The sequence below is a fragment of the Equus asinus genome, chromosome 2, assembly GCF_041296235.1.
Source record: "Equus asinus isolate D_3611 breed Donkey chromosome 2, EquAss-T2T_v2, whole genome shotgun sequence".
Classification (NCBI taxonomy): Eukaryota; Metazoa; Chordata; class Mammalia; order Perissodactyla; family Equidae; genus Equus; species Equus asinus.
Window position 1 is genome coordinate 5,988,468 of NC_091791.1, and position 16,504 is coordinate 6,004,971.

Here is a 16,504-nt window from a genome sequence, read left to right on the forward strand (position 1 = left end):
AGGGGAGAAAGCTTCAGCAAGCGCTAGGCTCTGCTCTGCTCTATCTGTAAGGACAGGCAGACACACAGAGGGACACGGGTGCTGTCTATCTGGACCCCAAATCAGAGACAATTAATGGGTGGTGAAGTACACTGCTTGGGGAAGATGTGCACAATACAAATGTGGGTCACAAAGCTCTTTAAGAAAGCAGAATAGAAACAGTAGCATTTGTGTTTTACATCAAGGGATAAAAACACAGTATGTCAGACAATGTGAGTCTTTTTAAATAACATTTTATTTTTCACTGTCAATGATTAACTTTTGAGCCTACTAGAAGAGTATCATGATTATAGTGAATAAAAAAATATACGTGATAGAATAAAAAATTAGGTTGTACAAAGTTAGTTCTTTTAAATCATTGTCCACCAACATTTGCAGGACTTTGGAGCTTTGAAAAAAACCAACAAAACTTAATTTGCATTTTTTTTTTACATTTCCAGCAGTTAAAAATTAAGAACACATATTGAGAATCATTTGTGGATGTCTATTACAATAAACGAAGGACCACAAAAATTAAAACAAGTTCTAAGAACCATCATATATACAAACTTCTGTACAGAATGAGGACAAAAAGAATTCACCCAATTAAAACCGTCTCTTGTGGTATATGTTTTCTTTTTTTAAAAAGAAAGAAAATTTATCTTCCTATACTCATATTTATTTTTCCTCTTGATCCAGTATTTTTAATGGTGTTTCCACTCCATAAATTAGTAACTGTTCAGTAGCTGAGAAATACCCTATTTTAAATTATCCCAAAGGAAATCAGGAACTTCCCTGAAAGGGTTGACCTTAATTGTCTGATGTATGTTGAAGACACTCAACCAACAAAAGTCACACCACCAGCTGGAGCGAGGAGGGTTTGATAAAAGGTCCTTCGAGTGTTAAGTTGGGGGTTGGCCTATGGAGAGAAGACAAGGATTCAGAAGCTTGGTTGCTACACAGTTCTTAAGGGTGATGGCTTAACCTCTCCTACTGGGCTAAACTCAGACCAACCGAGCTCTTTGCCAACATGTCATTTGGCACAAAAAGAAAGGACTTTTGGCAAGACTTAGGCTCTCTCAAGACGGACATACTCAGAAGCCCCCAGTTTTGATAAACACAACAGTACGTCCAGACCCATATGCACCTTGCTCCCCGAGGCTAAAGGCCACTCACTCCACAGCTAGAAATGAACTCCTATTAAGGAAAAGCAATTGCACTAAGTGTCAGACATCACAGCCCCAACGAGGTAAACGCCAGACACGGAAGAAGACACGGACAGAGAGGAGGGATGATGGCTCGCTCTTTCCAGACCGTCCTGCTGCTTTCACTGCACGATCCCAGAGTCCACCGAGGTCTGCTTGCGCGTCGTCTTTGGAGGGGGAGGAGGCGGGGTTTTGCTGGGCAGCGGAGGTGGCAGATGCTACAAGACACAAATACCAGGGAGATGTCACATTATGGAGGCTCTGACAGGAAAGGATTGGTCTCCTGGTGGGGTGTGACCTGGCACGACAGTGGAGAGGGAGAGTTAATTTGCACCCCTGGATGGGGATGCCCTCTCTGCATGACTCGGGGCTGGCAGGTCTGCTACACTCGGGACCAAGCTGTGGGGGTGACAGGCCTTTCTGGCATCTGATTCACTCCTCTTCACAGGGCACTGCAGAAGTCTGCACGGCCCCTGAGAAGTCTAACTGCTGCTCTTTGCGTGGCAATTTAAATCCAGGTGCTATTTATCTGGGGGCCCCTGGAAATGAACTGGTTTCAGAACTGGGCAGTTTAAATGGCTAAAGCAAGTGAATATGACCAAAGAAGGACCCAGAGCCACCCAGGCAGCTGGCGGGGTCACAGCTGAGCCTGCCTCGATGAAGACCCAATGGGTCCCTCCTCTTGACCCTGGGGATGCCCCTAAACTGTTCAGGGACAAACAAGTCCTTGCAGATGCTCCTAGGGGTGGGTGAGAGGTGCTCCCTTGCTCTCAGAACTGGAAAGGCCACATGAGAGAAGGTCAGCCAGGCCATGGGCGGCACCTGTGGCCACCATCCAAGTGACCCATTTACAAGGTAGTTTTTCATCCACAGTCGCTCCCAAAACCGCAAACGGATGGGGATGAACAAGATTAGGGGGATGTTTAAACTCTCCATGAGAGAAACACACTATATAAAGAAACAGGTACAGCTGTGTCCCAATAAAACTTTATTTACAAAATCAGGTGACAGGCTGGGTTTGGCCACTGGCCATCATTTGCCTTAGATTCCCAAGAACGAATTGACCACTGTAAAGGTGATGGACAAACCCCTGCTTAACGGACCTGTGGGGGGTGAATGACTGAGGGCAGCTGTTGCCTTCTCGCTTCACACCCTCATGGGCATCACAGACGCTGACATACAGCAGCTGTAAATATGTGTTCGCCAAACAGGTAACTGAGTGAGAGGGAGCTGAATGATGATGAACGAACACACGAACACCCGAAGGAATGAAGAAGTGACGAGTGAGCTGATGGACCACCGAATGAATGAGCAGAGGATGAACAACAGACCAGGATAAGTGGGCACAGCCTCAGGTAGAACATAAACCCAGTGAAGTCAAGAGCGCGACCATCTAACTGAGGGGGGAGTGAATTTCTAACAGCCTCTCAGTGGAGGTTCACATTTAGCTCAAGGTGAGAAAAGAAGTTTCAAGGACAGAACAGTGATGCAGTAGTCTCTCACTCAGTGCCCAAATTTCCTCCTGACCCGCAGACAAGTAAATACTAAGATGACCTAGTGCTCAACAGAGAGAAGGGTCTACATGTGGAAAACTAGAACAGATATAATGATAGACGTTACAAAAAGGGAAGGAAAATAATAGGCTCGTAAGTCTTTTTAAGTTCATAACAACGGTTAAAAGAAACACCTGTTTTGAAGTCTGATCAAAAGGTTGTTTACATGTGAAAGCCAGAGTGTAGGTCAATGGTGAGAAGGAGGGCCGGGCTGACACCATCGGATACAAGTGCAACGCCACAGACACCATTTATGCCAATATGAGCCTGGCAGGTTTATCACTATCAAGCAGAGCGATAGCTCAGATTACTGGTTGTAAGAGCCATTTTGAAAGAATGACAGCGTAAAGTGGCGACAACTAGAGATAGAGTTGACTACAAGCCCGAGGCCGATCAATGAGAGTGACAGGAGGATATCGATCACTCCCCATGGCAGACAAGCGATCATTATCCTACAAGAGCTCTCGGGCCTGCGCAAAGGGAGGCACCCTGGAAAGCCAACTACTTCCAACTAACTATGACATGCTAACCCACGAGCGTGTCACCTGGATGTGCTCTTGTGCTGCAAGCAAATCAAACAAGAAACAAACAGCAAAGAGGCTTGGGTAATTAATCTAATTGCACTCACAACTCCTTTATGAATGCAGCCAAAGTTTGTCCATGCTCCTTCCTTCCTTAACCAAGAGTGCGTGGTATCAGTAACTTTGAATGATGTATCAAAGAAACTGAGATGATAAAATGTTGTCCCTGAAATGATTTGTAACAAAAACGGACTTGGTCGTGCTTCCAAATTGAGAACCCTCGGTTCACTGATGTAGGGACATCTGGAGGCGTTCCTGCTTTTCCAATAAATCAAAGCTGCGATCAGTTAACTAAGCTGTTAGGAAAACAACACACCAACCAATCAATGTTCTTGCTCGACTCCCGGAGTCTCTTTTTGTTCTAACTTGTAGTCAGTCAATGTTACATTTCTGTAGCTGTAAAGAATCAGTCCAGCCTCCTGAAAAGCCATCACAGGGCAACTGGTCCCCTCTCCAGGGCCAGTCCTCCCTCATGGCATCTCTAGGGACGGGGGGCCGATCTGAAAGGTGTGGTAGCCACAGAAGGATGATCCGCCCCCTCAGCACCAAAGGTGAAGCCCCACTGCTTACTTGGTTTTCTTACAAAAGGAATAATCGAACTCACAGACTGTAAATAAATCCCCTCTCTCTTCTACTCCTCTCACAAGAAGAGAGATAATAAACTTGTAGAACATTCAGGGAAAAAGTCTCCATAAAAAAAAGAGCATGCAGGTTTTTTATTGTTTTTTAAGGGAAAAAAACACGCCTCACTGCTATGAAAAAAATCGCAGCCACAGAACAACGTCATGTCTTCAATGTTCTACAGGAGTTCTGTTGCCATGATTGCTTTTTGGAGGCTGAGCAGCTGCACATAGGAACAGGGAGACTGTACTCTTCCGACGGCACTGATTTAATATCGTAAGGCTATGAATAACGTGGCCAGGGAGGGGCAAGCCTGGAGGCGCATCCCTGACTGCCGGGTCAGTTTCTCATGTGCTCCTCCACCTGCGCGCTGACCTCGGACACGGCCACCCAGGGGACAGAGAACCCCATGTGACAGCAGCCTTGAGAACCAGGAGAGGAAGGCGGCAGATCTCAAAAGAATGTTTCTAGAACTGCCAACTGGTAACAGAGGTGCTGGTTTAAATGACTTTTTAAGACTTTTATCTAATATTTGCATTTAGGAGGCAGGCCCAGAGGCCACTGAACAGTGAGCACATCAGACAAGATTAATGACCAAAACAGAGTTTCCAAAGGGATGGCAGCCTGGGGACCAGCGCTGATGAGGATCTGAGCTGGCTGTTCATGCTTATGGCAGCCAGCACCCCAAATCTAAGCAGGAAGGGTTTCAGGGCTGCAGGCACAGCTAGGGCGGGGTGGCCTCAGGGAGCTCAGAGGGCTTGCCCAAAGTGGAGCCATATCTGGCTTCTCCTCCGAAGATTTTCCATGCAGCCAGTGCCTGTCCCCATTGAGAGTCAACAACACGAGGATGATGCTGCCTTGAGGAATTGTGGGGATACAGGCTTGTCATGGGCCAAATTGGTATCCAACAGGAGCCCGCAGCCATGCAGTGTAACATGGGCCAACTTCTTAAAAAAGTCAGACAAACCCTTCATAGAAAAGCTACTTTTCAAAAATCAAGCTTCCACAAGAATTGCACCTCAAGGAGAAGGCCTCCATGGTGATGAGGCTGGCCCTTCGATCCGTCTGGATCTTCTCTCCCCTTTTCTCGTTCTGAGGACCACATCTGAACGTGTGTGTCTGTGTAGTCATAATGACACAGAACTACAGATGGCACGTAACTGATCGCTTTGACCTCTTTTCTCAAAATCAAGTCTAGGCTAGCCCAGAGGAAACACACTTACATCAGGAAGGAGAGATATCTGCCTTGTGGAGGGAAAGAGAGTAAAAACCCATTTTTCAGATTCCCGACGACTTACCCTCTGGTGAGGAGGAGGGGGCGGAGGCGTCGGTGAGCCGATAAAGTCTTGGTTTTCCATCAAGTTCCCATAATCTGCCGTGCTGCCTTTGAGAGGAAGAGGAGGCGGAACCTCAGCCACGTCCATCCCGGTCATGCCATTCAGCTCCAAACCTGGAAAACCGGGATCCGTTTACAACCACATCCACATCCCCATGGGCCGTGAATGCACAGGCGGCTGCTTCAGGTTCCCTCTGGGAGTGGTGGGGGGGGGGGGGGGGGGCGGGGGGCAGAAACACTTTATCCCCAAGAAACACTTGTCAATGGGGCAGAGAGGACAGAATGGAGGGGTAGAGGAGGCAGAGGGTGGGATCCCCTCCTAATGGCATGTTCTAGAAAGAACACCAAGTTCCATGAGACACCTAAAACCAGCTCTTAAAGGAGGCATTGATGCACTATAAAAATAGCCATGTCAACCCCAGGCCCCTTCTGATCCCTCCTCAGGCCCTTTCTCTCGGTGGCATCTAAACAGCTGGGTGTCACAGGCCTGTCTACACCTGCCTTTTTCAAAGCCCAGCCAGGACTGTGTAGCCAGCCTCCTGCAGTTATGACCCAGAGCGCTTCTCTAAGTGAAGTGTAATAACGCAGCACAAGCCAGCCACCTGCCCTTCAAATCTCTCTCCTATAGGAAAACCCACGACTGTATGAAATGAAGTTATTAGCGGCAGCAGTCACTGTGGCTGTGGCTTTAAATAAGCCAAGGGGAAGGACAATTGATTTTTAAAGTAAACTGAAAAAGCAGCTGTTTTCAAATGGAGGAATAATCATTGACAGCATATTTTCTCAACCTGTGCGGAGACTCTTAGAAATAATTTGTTTTTCTTTTATCTTAAAAGAGAGGAAAATAAACATTTTTCCTGATGGGCCTCTTGCAGAGTTTTCCACAATGATCCATCTAATGAAAAATCCTTCATTAGGAAAATGCCTCCCAGGAAGCGTTGTGTCAATGTATAAGGAAGCCTTGCCATTGAATCAAGGGAGCAAGAAGTGCACAAAAAAGTGGCATTAATTACATTCATAATGCTGTGCAACCATCACCGCTATTTCCAAAACTTTTTATCAGCCCAAACACAAAGTCTCTACCCACAAAGCAATAACTCCCCCATCTCTCCCCACAGCCCCTGAAGACCTCCAATCTACTTTCTGTCTCCTTATTTTAGTGGTTTCATATCATTGGAATCATAGATCTGTCCTTTTATGTCTGGCTTATTTCACTTAATGTTTTTGAGGTTTGTCCATGCTGTAGCAAGTATTAGAACTTCATTTTTTCTTATGGCTGAATTGTATCCTACTGCATGGATATGTCTCTGGACATACATTTGTTTATCCATTCATCGATTGATGGACATGGGTTGTTTCCACCTTTTGGCTACTGTGAATAATGCAGCTATGAACATTTGCATCCAAGTATCTGTCTGAGCCCCTGTTTGCAATTCTTTGGGTTATATGCCTAGGAGCTGACTTGCTGGGGCGTATGGTGATTCTGTATTTAACTTTAAGGAACCATCAAAGTGTTTTCCACAGCAGCTACAATGGTACCTGTTTTTAACTACTTTTAATAAAATTAATAAAATATTTTTAGAAGAAGATCACATGGTAATAGTGTAAGGATGTGAAGAGGCAGCACCCAGAGACCACCTCCTTTCCAGCACCCAGAGAACTCTTCGCTCACTAATGAGGCTCATCCACAGAGGCAGCCCTGACCCCTCCCCCGAGGGTCTCCAGAATCGCTGCTGCTGCCCTTTCAGCAAGAAGAAAACCAGGTGCTGAGGACAATCGTTCATTGCCTTGCACGAGCCACTCCACAGGGCCGTGCTCTCCGGCCCCAGGAAGGAAAGTGGGTTCTTCTGGGCTCCCTTGATCTGCCGCCCTCACTCCCTACCACCCTCTTTGCACCAAGATTTCCTCCTCTGGTGGGCCTGACTTTAGTTGCGAAAAGCTGGTTATCACTTGCGGTAGGTTGAATAGTGTTCCTCCAAAATTCACGTCCACCCAGAACCTCAGAATATGACCTTATTTGGGGATAGGGTCTTCATAGATATAATGAGTTAAGGATCTCAAGATGAGATCATCCTGGATTTCTGGTGGCCTCTAAAGCCAACGACTAGTGTCTATAAGGAGAGGAGAGGACACAGAAACCCAGAGAAGAGGGCATGTGAAGACGGAGGGAGAGACTGGAGTGATGCTGTGACAGGCCAAGAACGCCAAGGACAGCCAGAATCCACCAGAAGCCAGGAGAGAGGCATGGATAGATTCTCCCTCTGTGCCTCCAGAAGGAAGCAACCCTGTCGACACCTTGATTTCAGACTTCTGGCCTCCAGACTGTGAGAATAAATTTCTGCATTCTAGACCACCACGTTTGTGGTAACATTTTATGGCAGGCTAGAAACTGCACAAGATGAGAAAACAAAGCTATACCCTTAGCCCTTCAGAACAGCCCGGAAGTGCTTCCTCACTTTACATTCTTCCTGGATAGAAGAAGGCCCAAGGCCCTCGCATGACTCATTACCCTGTGATACAAAAAGGGAGACTGTTCCATGGGCCTCTCAAGTCTCCTCCCAAGGCAGGGGGTTTTGAGAGCCTGGAGGGGGCCCACACTGTCCACCCACAGAACTCAGGAGCCCAGGACTGGGCTCTGGCCTGATTTGCTGAAGTCCTAAGGGACATTCCCAATAAGTCAGGTGCTTGTCAAAACTCTTTCCATCTGCTGGAAGGAGAGGAAGTGCCTCTAACTCTAGAGCCTTCGATCAGGAGGGAAGCACAGAACAAGGTCACGGATTCGAATACAGAGAAGGTTCCTCTTACTGGACTGCACACTGAAGCTGAGCTTGGCCCTTGGCATGACCGGAGGGGGTGTCTGCTGGGAGGACGGTGACGACGGGGACACTGAGAAGCGCCTCTCACTTCCAATGACGTTGATCACCTGGCTCTTGGGTCTCTGGGGCCGCAGAGGACTTATCTGTATTGGAGGGACAGAAAGAGCATAGTTAGGGTCTGTCATGGGCTGGGGTGTGTCACCCCACAAGTCCTAACCCCTAGCACCTGTGAATGTGACCTTATCCGGAAACAGGGTCTTTGCGGATGATCAAGTTAAAATGAGGTCATTGGGGTGGGTCCTAATCCACTATGACTGTGTCCTTATAAAAAGGGGAAATTTGGACACAGAGACACACGCACAGGGAAAACACCATGTGAAGATGAAAGCAGAGATTGCGGTGATGTTTCTACAAGCCAAGGAACACCAAAGATTGCTGGTAAGACCACCAGAAGCCAGGGGAGAGGCACGAACAGATTCTGTCTCACAGCCCTCAGAAGGAAACAGCCCTGCCGACACCTTAGTCTAGGACTTCCAGCCTCCAGAACTACGAGACAGTACATTTCTGCTGTTGAAGCCCCCAGTCTGGGGTCTGGAAAACTTAAACAGGGCCTCACAATAATCTGCTTACACAGTCTGGGGGTGGATCCCACATCACATGTTTCCTGAACACAAATGTAAAACAGGCAGAAGATTGCTGCACTGTTCAGGGCCATGTGAGAGCACAGAGGAATACCTCCCAAGGGTCAAGAATGGAATAAACGGCCTGCTCAGCAACCGGAATGCTCAGGCCTGCTCCTCATTTCTTGGGCTTTCTTGGCAGCTACAGGAAAAAGTCTAGAAACCTGCTGAGGGATTTTCTTGATCCATTTCCTGTTTCTTCTCTCATGCTATGTTATTACTGAGTAGGAATTCTTTCTCTCTACTTTTCGCCACATTTTTCCTGCCAGTCTCTGACTCTCAAATGCAACTGACATTTCCCCATCTAAGCCCCCTTCTTGTGTTTGTTATGTTGAGAAGTTTTATTTATGTATTTCTTACAACTTGGTCTCAGATCATCAGACCTGGGGAACACAACCAATTCCAAACTGCTGAGGTAGGAGGAATTAGAAAAGTTACTAACCCAGTCAAAAAGGAGGAATCCCCGCCCCCCCCCCCGGCCCCCCCAAGAAGGGCAGGAGGCTCTGGGCTTGGGGTTGCGGCCTGATTCCTGGGCCTGGCTGGGGTCAGGGGGTCTCGCTGGTCAGGGCCAGCAGCAGAGTAGGTGGACTGCGATGTGTGCCCTCTAAGTGGTCTGCAAAGGCTAAGGAGGGCCTGTTTGGAGGCTGCTGAAGCTGGAAGGAAGGGAGGAAGGTTTAAGTGCTTTGGTAAATGGGGTGACTGGGGGACACAGGCAACAGGCTGACTCCCAGAACCATCCTATGCTGATGGAGCAGATCCCGGAGACCAGGCGTCAGCCCTCATCTGCAGAACTGATGAGTTCCCTGCGGCCTCGCTGGGGGAGGTCGGGGCCTGCCTGGTGAAGCTCTGGGATCTCCGTGGATGTGTTTGTGGACTGGTGACAGGGATTCAGGAATTGTTTAGGTGCTTCTCCCGCCCTTCCCTAAGGGCACTTTCTTATGATTCAGAGAGCTGAAGGATGTCTTACTGGTGAGAGGCAAATTGCACCTGGAGAGCCCCGGCCTCCCACCTGGTGCTCAGAGAGGCTCAGCTAAGGGTCATGAAATTGTTAATGACGCAAATCAAGTGGGAAGCTGAACCCAGCCCCACGGAGAGACCAGAGGAAACCTCTGTAGAAGCTGAGGAGGCCAGGTGGGAGGTAAAGAGCAAAGGCTACCCTAGACGGCCTGGGGAAGACCAGGGGGCGTGGTGTTGCCCCAGGGAATGGGGCTGCCGCATCTGGTCCAGGAAAGCCCCCTCCCAGGGGTCCCACTCACCCACCTGCTCCACCCTAGGGTACTGGGCCAGCCACAGGCACATGGACACTCGCGTAGGAAACTCCAGGTGCCTACTGTACTCGCGGACCTTGCTAGCACCTGCCACCAGGAGGAAGAGGCCCCTTTGCGGACAAACAAGTAGCTGGGCCGGATGAAGAACAGTAATCTGCTCCCAGTGAGAGGTCAGAATTCCTGGCCCCTGGAGCTGCAGCTGTGGTCATTCTGAGAACTGTCAGAGGCCGACAGAAGTGTCAAGCTTTGTGCTCTGACCTTAGTGCATCTCTGTGGATTTGCTGAGGGCACTTTGGGCCAGCTATGGGGAGGCCCACCTTGTGCTGAACTCAGCCCGTCTTTGCTAGTGTCCTTGCAGGAAAACAGGGCCACAGCAGGGAGGGAAAGAACTTGTACTGTGATGGTCAAGTGCCTGGCAAGTCCTTCGACATCTTTTCATATAACTTAATTGTGATCAAGTCTGCCACTTGGCTCAAATTCTCTGAGGCCCTCAGTTTTAACATCTTAAAATGGAGCTTGAATAAAAATATATGAAAGACTTGCACAGTGTCTGGCACTTAGTAAATATTCAAAATATGTTTCTGTTAATTTCCCCACCCAGTTATGCTGTCTTGCGACTTGAGAATTCTGAGCTTGAGAGAAGGGGATCTTGGCCAGTCCCAGCAGGGTTGCTGGCATCTCAACTCTCCAGAATAGTGGACAGAGAATACGGGTGGTTCATCAGAAACCTCTTAATCCCAATGCTTGAGGCTCAGCGCTTGGGCGTGTAATGCCTGCCTCTGGCCAGCCCCTCCCCTGGGCCCTGACACCCTTGGCCACTGTCGTGCTGCCATGAAACCCACAGACCAGCTGCAGTCAGAGCTGAGTCTCAGGTCTCAGAAGGGCATTCGCCTTCTAGGAGGCCATGTTGTGGCTCTCGGATTTGCCTTCTGCCTCTAGACAGCCAAGCAACATGGGACCACGGGTCTGAGTGGCAGGCAATCTGGATGAAGCACACCTTCTGGTGTTCAAGAAATAAACAAGCAGCGAGGTATGTCTTATCAAAAAGCGGTCCCATCTGAGCCCTTCGATCAAGCATCCCTTCAATCACAGCGAGGACAGGTCATGGGCTCCTGCCCAGGGCAGGGGCATTCTTGGTTCCATACAGGCAAACGCCCATCAGTTTCCAGGAGGAGGCGGCTCCAAGCCTGAAGTAACCTTTGAAGCTGACAGCCTGGGTGAGCCTCTTCTTTATTTAGTTTCCAGTCTACAAATAGCCCTTTCTGAATAAAGTTCACTCCAGAAGCTGTCCATACCTCCTTTTTGCCCTCAGACTCCAAATGCTGCTGTGCACTTCTGGGAGCAGCCGCCCGCCCTGCCCAGCCCAGAGACGAGAGTGTGCTGCCTGGGTGTCACTGCCATCACACGCCCTGGACTCCAGAATAAACGAGATTCCCTGGGATCCATGTTTAATGTTAACTAACCAGCAAGTGTCATGTTTAAGTCCCCGAAAATCCTCCTGAAAGATGGCCAAGAGATTTAAACATGGAGCAGATGAAGCACGGAGGATGACACGGAACCGTGTGCAGCTAGTGGAACCTGGCAGGAAGGGGCTTTTGGACTCTAGCTGAGCAGATTATAACACCCAGGCGAAACTGTGGCTTAGAGATTTCTGGTCATGAAGGGGCGAGGGAAAGGTGTTAGCTGACCCAGAGCACTGTTTGTTTTCTGACAAGAGCATTCCTGTTCACCTTCGGAGATATCAGATGTATATTGGAAGCCAGTCCGACATTGCTGCAGAGAGCCTACAAATGCGTGGGTCCTGCCGACAGCGGACCCCGCCTGAGCCCCTTCGGAATGGAAGATGAAGGCCAACAAGCATCTCCCTGAGAAAGGAAGCTCACCTTTCACCTGTGGAGCCCTACAGCATCGGGGTGTATGGGGGGTGGGGGGCATTGAGGGAGACCCCGGATTCTCAAGTGACTATTTTATAGCAAGTTCAATAAACCCCCACTGACAGCCCCATTGCCTGAGTGTAGAGCAAAGGCAGGTCCAGCAGCCACGGCAGAGTGAGGGGACGGTCCCCGTGAAATTACCGTTTCTGAAAGGATCACAGCCTCAGACTGCTGAAGGGAAATGTCGGTGGGTTTAAATTCTTTATCAAATATCTCTTGATGCTTGCTGTTCCTTTTTTCCTTCTTCTTGTCCTTCTTCTCCTTGTCCGCATCGTCCTTGTCCAGCTTGTCCTGGGACCTGGAGTGCATTTTCTTTGGCAGGAGAGGCTCCAGAGCAAACCTATAGGAAACGGTTCTTTAAATCAGTGATGGCTTAACAGGAGAGCAATTGCTTTTCACCCTGCAGATGTATGTAAAGTCACTCATGACAAACCTCAGTGTGGACCGGGACCCCCAAAATTCTCTCAGGAGAGGAATGATTTAAAAGGAGAGGCCGAGGGAGACTTGAGATACATATTAACCAATTGCAATGATGGACGGTGCTGGCATCCTGATAAAAACAAACTGGAGAAAAACAGGACATTTATAGGACGAAGGAGGAAATGTGAAGTCTGACTGGATGTGTGGTGATGATACTCAGCGATTATTGTTGATTTGTGACGCAAGGATGGTATTTGGGGTATATTTCAAAAAGGGAGCCCTCGCCTTTTATAGATTCATACTGAAATTTTCACAAATGCAATGAGGAGAAATAGGCAGGTGCTGATGCAAAGAAATTTCTGGTACCTTGATTCTGACCAAGTTTCTATGGCTAGTTTAAGACTACAGATATATTGGTAGCTTCCATTGGAAAGCCTTCTGGATGGCTCAGTGAGAAGCAAGCTGATCTCAGCTTGTAGGAATGTGTAGATGCTCTCAGATTGTCAGCTGAGAACTGTGCTAGAGGCAGTGGACCTGGCTGCTAGCTCTGCCACTTACTGGTGAGTCTCAACATCCTCTTAACCACTATGGGCTGGATGTCCCCATTCACAAAGTGAAATGAGGACACCACCACCACCGTTCTGCCTAAAAGCATGTTAATGGTTAGCCTATGGAGTAAATGGATCTTGGACTAGTTTCTAAGGCACCTGTCAAAGCTGAGTATGCACACACATCTACACGCAATTGTGGTTTGCTATTTTAAGACAGGACTGTCTGAGGCGGGGGAGATGTCTATCTGTTTCTGTCCTAGTAAGTCTTATCAGGAGAGGAAAGAAATGGGTCCAATTCTAAGGTTGGAGTCTTACCCTCTGTGGCAGAGAGGAGTTAGGAGAGATAGCCAACGTGGATAAAGGTGCGAAAATGTCTTAAAAACCTTATAGCATGTTTCACACAGGAGGTATTGTTAGGATCTTATATTTTCAAAATACAGCATTTGAAAATGGTATTTGAAAAGGGATAGGGTCCCTGAAGAGGAATGACAGTCTTACAGACATCTAGGAGGAGTAGCCTATATTGCGATTTCTCATAAATGTCTTTTAAACTGTGGTCTACACATCATTTCCGTATGGTTAAGAGAAGCAAAATAGGAAATGAAGAAGGTTCACAGAAGCTCCCTACCTTCTAGCTGCCCAGTGCCCATGCAGTCCCTGAGCCAGGGGCAGGACAAACCACAGTCCCCGTAATGTGGACCGTCGGACAGGGAGCTGGCCCCGAGCCTGCCCTTGGGAGCTCCCAGTCCTGACAGCCACCTTCCAAGCTTGACTTCCTTGACCATCTGGAGAATAAATTGGCTTTTCAAGGGGACATTGATTGCAAGAGAAAGAAACTTAGAAAGCCAGTCACATTTTCAGCATAGCTGTGGTTTCTTTTAAACTTATTTGTGAATGGGACATTTAGAACAAAACCAGTGCTCTGATTAAGAAGGCCATTACAGCAACCTCACTCCCCAGTATGCGAGAGGTAACGTGCAAATCAACATTTAGATGGATCATTCACAAAACCACATTTCAAATCCCTTGAAGAGACAGCCTGCTGAGAGCAAGAATCACATCTCCTGTGTTTTGTTTCTCCCAGTAAACCTGGATGGGCAGCAGGATTTGTTGTTGTTAAGGTGCATACTATTTGAACAGTAATGGTATTGAACGTAGGCATTGATTATCAATAGCTGCTAACATCACTGGAAGAAAGACAGCCAGACACAATGTGCCTCTGAACGGAAAAACTATGAAACTGTCCTGTCCCCAAATCAAACCTGAATCTGATCAAGCCTCTAGATGCAACTATCGATATGCAGAACTATGGAGGACAGAGACACACGTCAAACAACACAGTAGGGATGCAATCAGCAAAATGCAGACTACAGGATAAACAATCCAGACTTTTCAACAAATAAATTACAAGGAATAGAAAAGAAAGAAAGTGGAAGGAGAAATCTATTGATTAAAAGAGAATTAAAGAGGGGCCAGCCCGGTGGCTCAGCGGTTAAGTGTGCACATTCTGCTTCAGCGGCCCAGGGTTCGCCAGTTCGGATCCCGGGTAGTGACATGGCACCACCTGGCAAGACATGCTGTGGTAGGCATCCCACATATAGTATAGAGGAAGATGGGCACAGATGTTAGCTCAGGGCCAGTCTTCCTCAGCAAAAAGAGGAGGATTGGCAGCAGATGTTAGTTCAGGGTTAATCTTCCTCAAAAATAAATAAAAAAATAAATAAAATTAAGTTAAATAAAAAAAGAGAATTAAAGAGATATATCAACCAACTGCAAGGTGGGGATCTTATTTGGGTCATTTTCAAACAAAATCAAAAAAGTACATTTATGACACAATTGGAAATTAACACCAATATTTGATGATAATATGGAATTACTGTTACTTTTGTACATGTGATAAAGGTAGGATGGTTGTGCTTTTTTAAAAAAGTTCTTACCTTTTAGAAATTCACACTGAAATACTTACGGGTGAAATTACATGATGTTTGAGATTTGCTTCAAAATAATATGGGGGAAGGAGAGAGTGGGATACAGACTGAAATAAGATTGGCTAGGAGTTGACGGGTATGGGGTCTCATTATAATATTCTATCCACTTTGTCTATGTCTGAAATTTTTCTACAATAAAATATGCCAGTGTTGACTTTGATCACTAAGGCGTTTTGGGACCCCTGGACTTTTCCAACTGGATATGCCATAACCACTAAGTCAACATCCATTAGGCATTAGATATTATATCTATTATATTATAAGCAACAATGAAAAATCTCCATGATTTTATTCTGGGTTCTGCAGAACTTGAGACAATTAATGTAGGAAATAAGAGGATTAGTGGACATCTTTCAGCTCAGGGAAAGAGCTGTGCTGTGAAATCCAGGTGAGTACACGAAGAACCCAGAGAAAGACAGGTTAAGCTAAATTTTTCACATTAGGAGAAGCAACTGCCAACAGGAGGAACTTTATTCTGCACATAACCCGTGCCATTGGAGACCAAAGCCTCATTTTCTCCAGATTAATTACATAGCTAAGGGTGGTAACCCCGAGAATGAACAAAAATCTGGGCTCTAATAAAGATGCCTTCTAGTTCAAGGTTAAACAAACATCTCCTGGGCAGGAGGAGACGACTGCTCGCGTTCCTGTATTCACAGGTGCAATACATCACTTTTATCTGAAACCTCTACATCAATTTCCACCCTCACCCCTACGTTCTCGGAAACATAAAAACCTTTTCATAACCAGCCTGGGGATTTTCTTGAGAAGCTGAATTAAATTTCTTTAGCAATCTTGCTCTAAGTGATAAGCACACATGATTTAAATATTTCTAAATTGAGAATTTCCATATGGACTTGGCCTTATAAGCAGCAGACCCTGATAAAAATTACTGTTAAGAAAAAAAATGCGGATATAGTTTTCAATCCTCCATGGGGCACATCGGTCATTGGCAACAAAGGGCACTTAGATTTGAGCTATCCCTGGGGGCGCTCTGAGAGTTCGTGTCTGCACGTTGCAGGGGCCAGGGCCTGCAGGTTCGCTAGGGTGATGGATTGTAAACCAAATGGGGTGGACAAGCACACAACCGTGCAAACTTGACAGTACAACAATGAGAAGTGGTTCTCTGGTGTTCAAGGTGCATGAGACATTTTTTCTTTTTGTTTAATAAGAAAAGAATAAACTTTACATGTCTGCTACTCAAAAACACCAGAACATTATCAGTATGGAGGTTCTCTCTGAAGACTCCGAGTGAATGCAAGAAACACAGTGGGAGCTCAACCAACATTGACTCCTTTTGGTTCCTGTTCCTCTTAATCATCTTGTGCTGTTGGGTGCTCAAGAGCAAAATCTGGTCTCCAAAGAAATCTTACAGAAATAACCTGGCCCTGCCAGCTCTCAAGTAAGGCTGATTGTGTGACAGTTCTGCACTGGTGTGACACCATGGAAATGACAAGGGATGAAAAGTACAAGCACAGCACCCAAGGAGTGCACCACGACTCTTCCAGGACATGTGGAAGGGGACTGAACACT

At 47.1% G+C, this 16,504-nt stretch overlaps 1 protein-coding gene across 2 annotated transcripts in view; it reads right to left on the reverse strand.

The window, feature by feature from the left end:
* Positions 1 to 256: 256 nt before the first annotated feature.
* Positions 257 to 16,504, reverse strand: part of DOCK1 (dedicator of cytokinesis 1) — a 505,440-nt gene continuing 489,192 nt past the window's right edge. For both annotated transcript variants that reach the window (XM_070481013.1, XM_044748741.2), the window contains exons 49-52: positions 12,154 to 12,352; positions 8,120 to 8,273; positions 5,277 to 5,428; positions 257 to 1,441 (exon numbers count right to left, since the gene is read on the reverse strand). In XM_070481013.1, the coding sequence (XP_070337114.1) occupies positions 1,346 to 1,441; positions 5,277 to 5,428; positions 8,120 to 8,273; positions 12,154 to 12,352 (601 nt within the window). In that variant the 3' untranslated portion in view covers positions 257 to 1,345. The remainder of the gene's footprint in view (positions 1,442 to 5,276; positions 5,429 to 8,119; positions 8,274 to 12,153; positions 12,353 to 16,504) is intronic.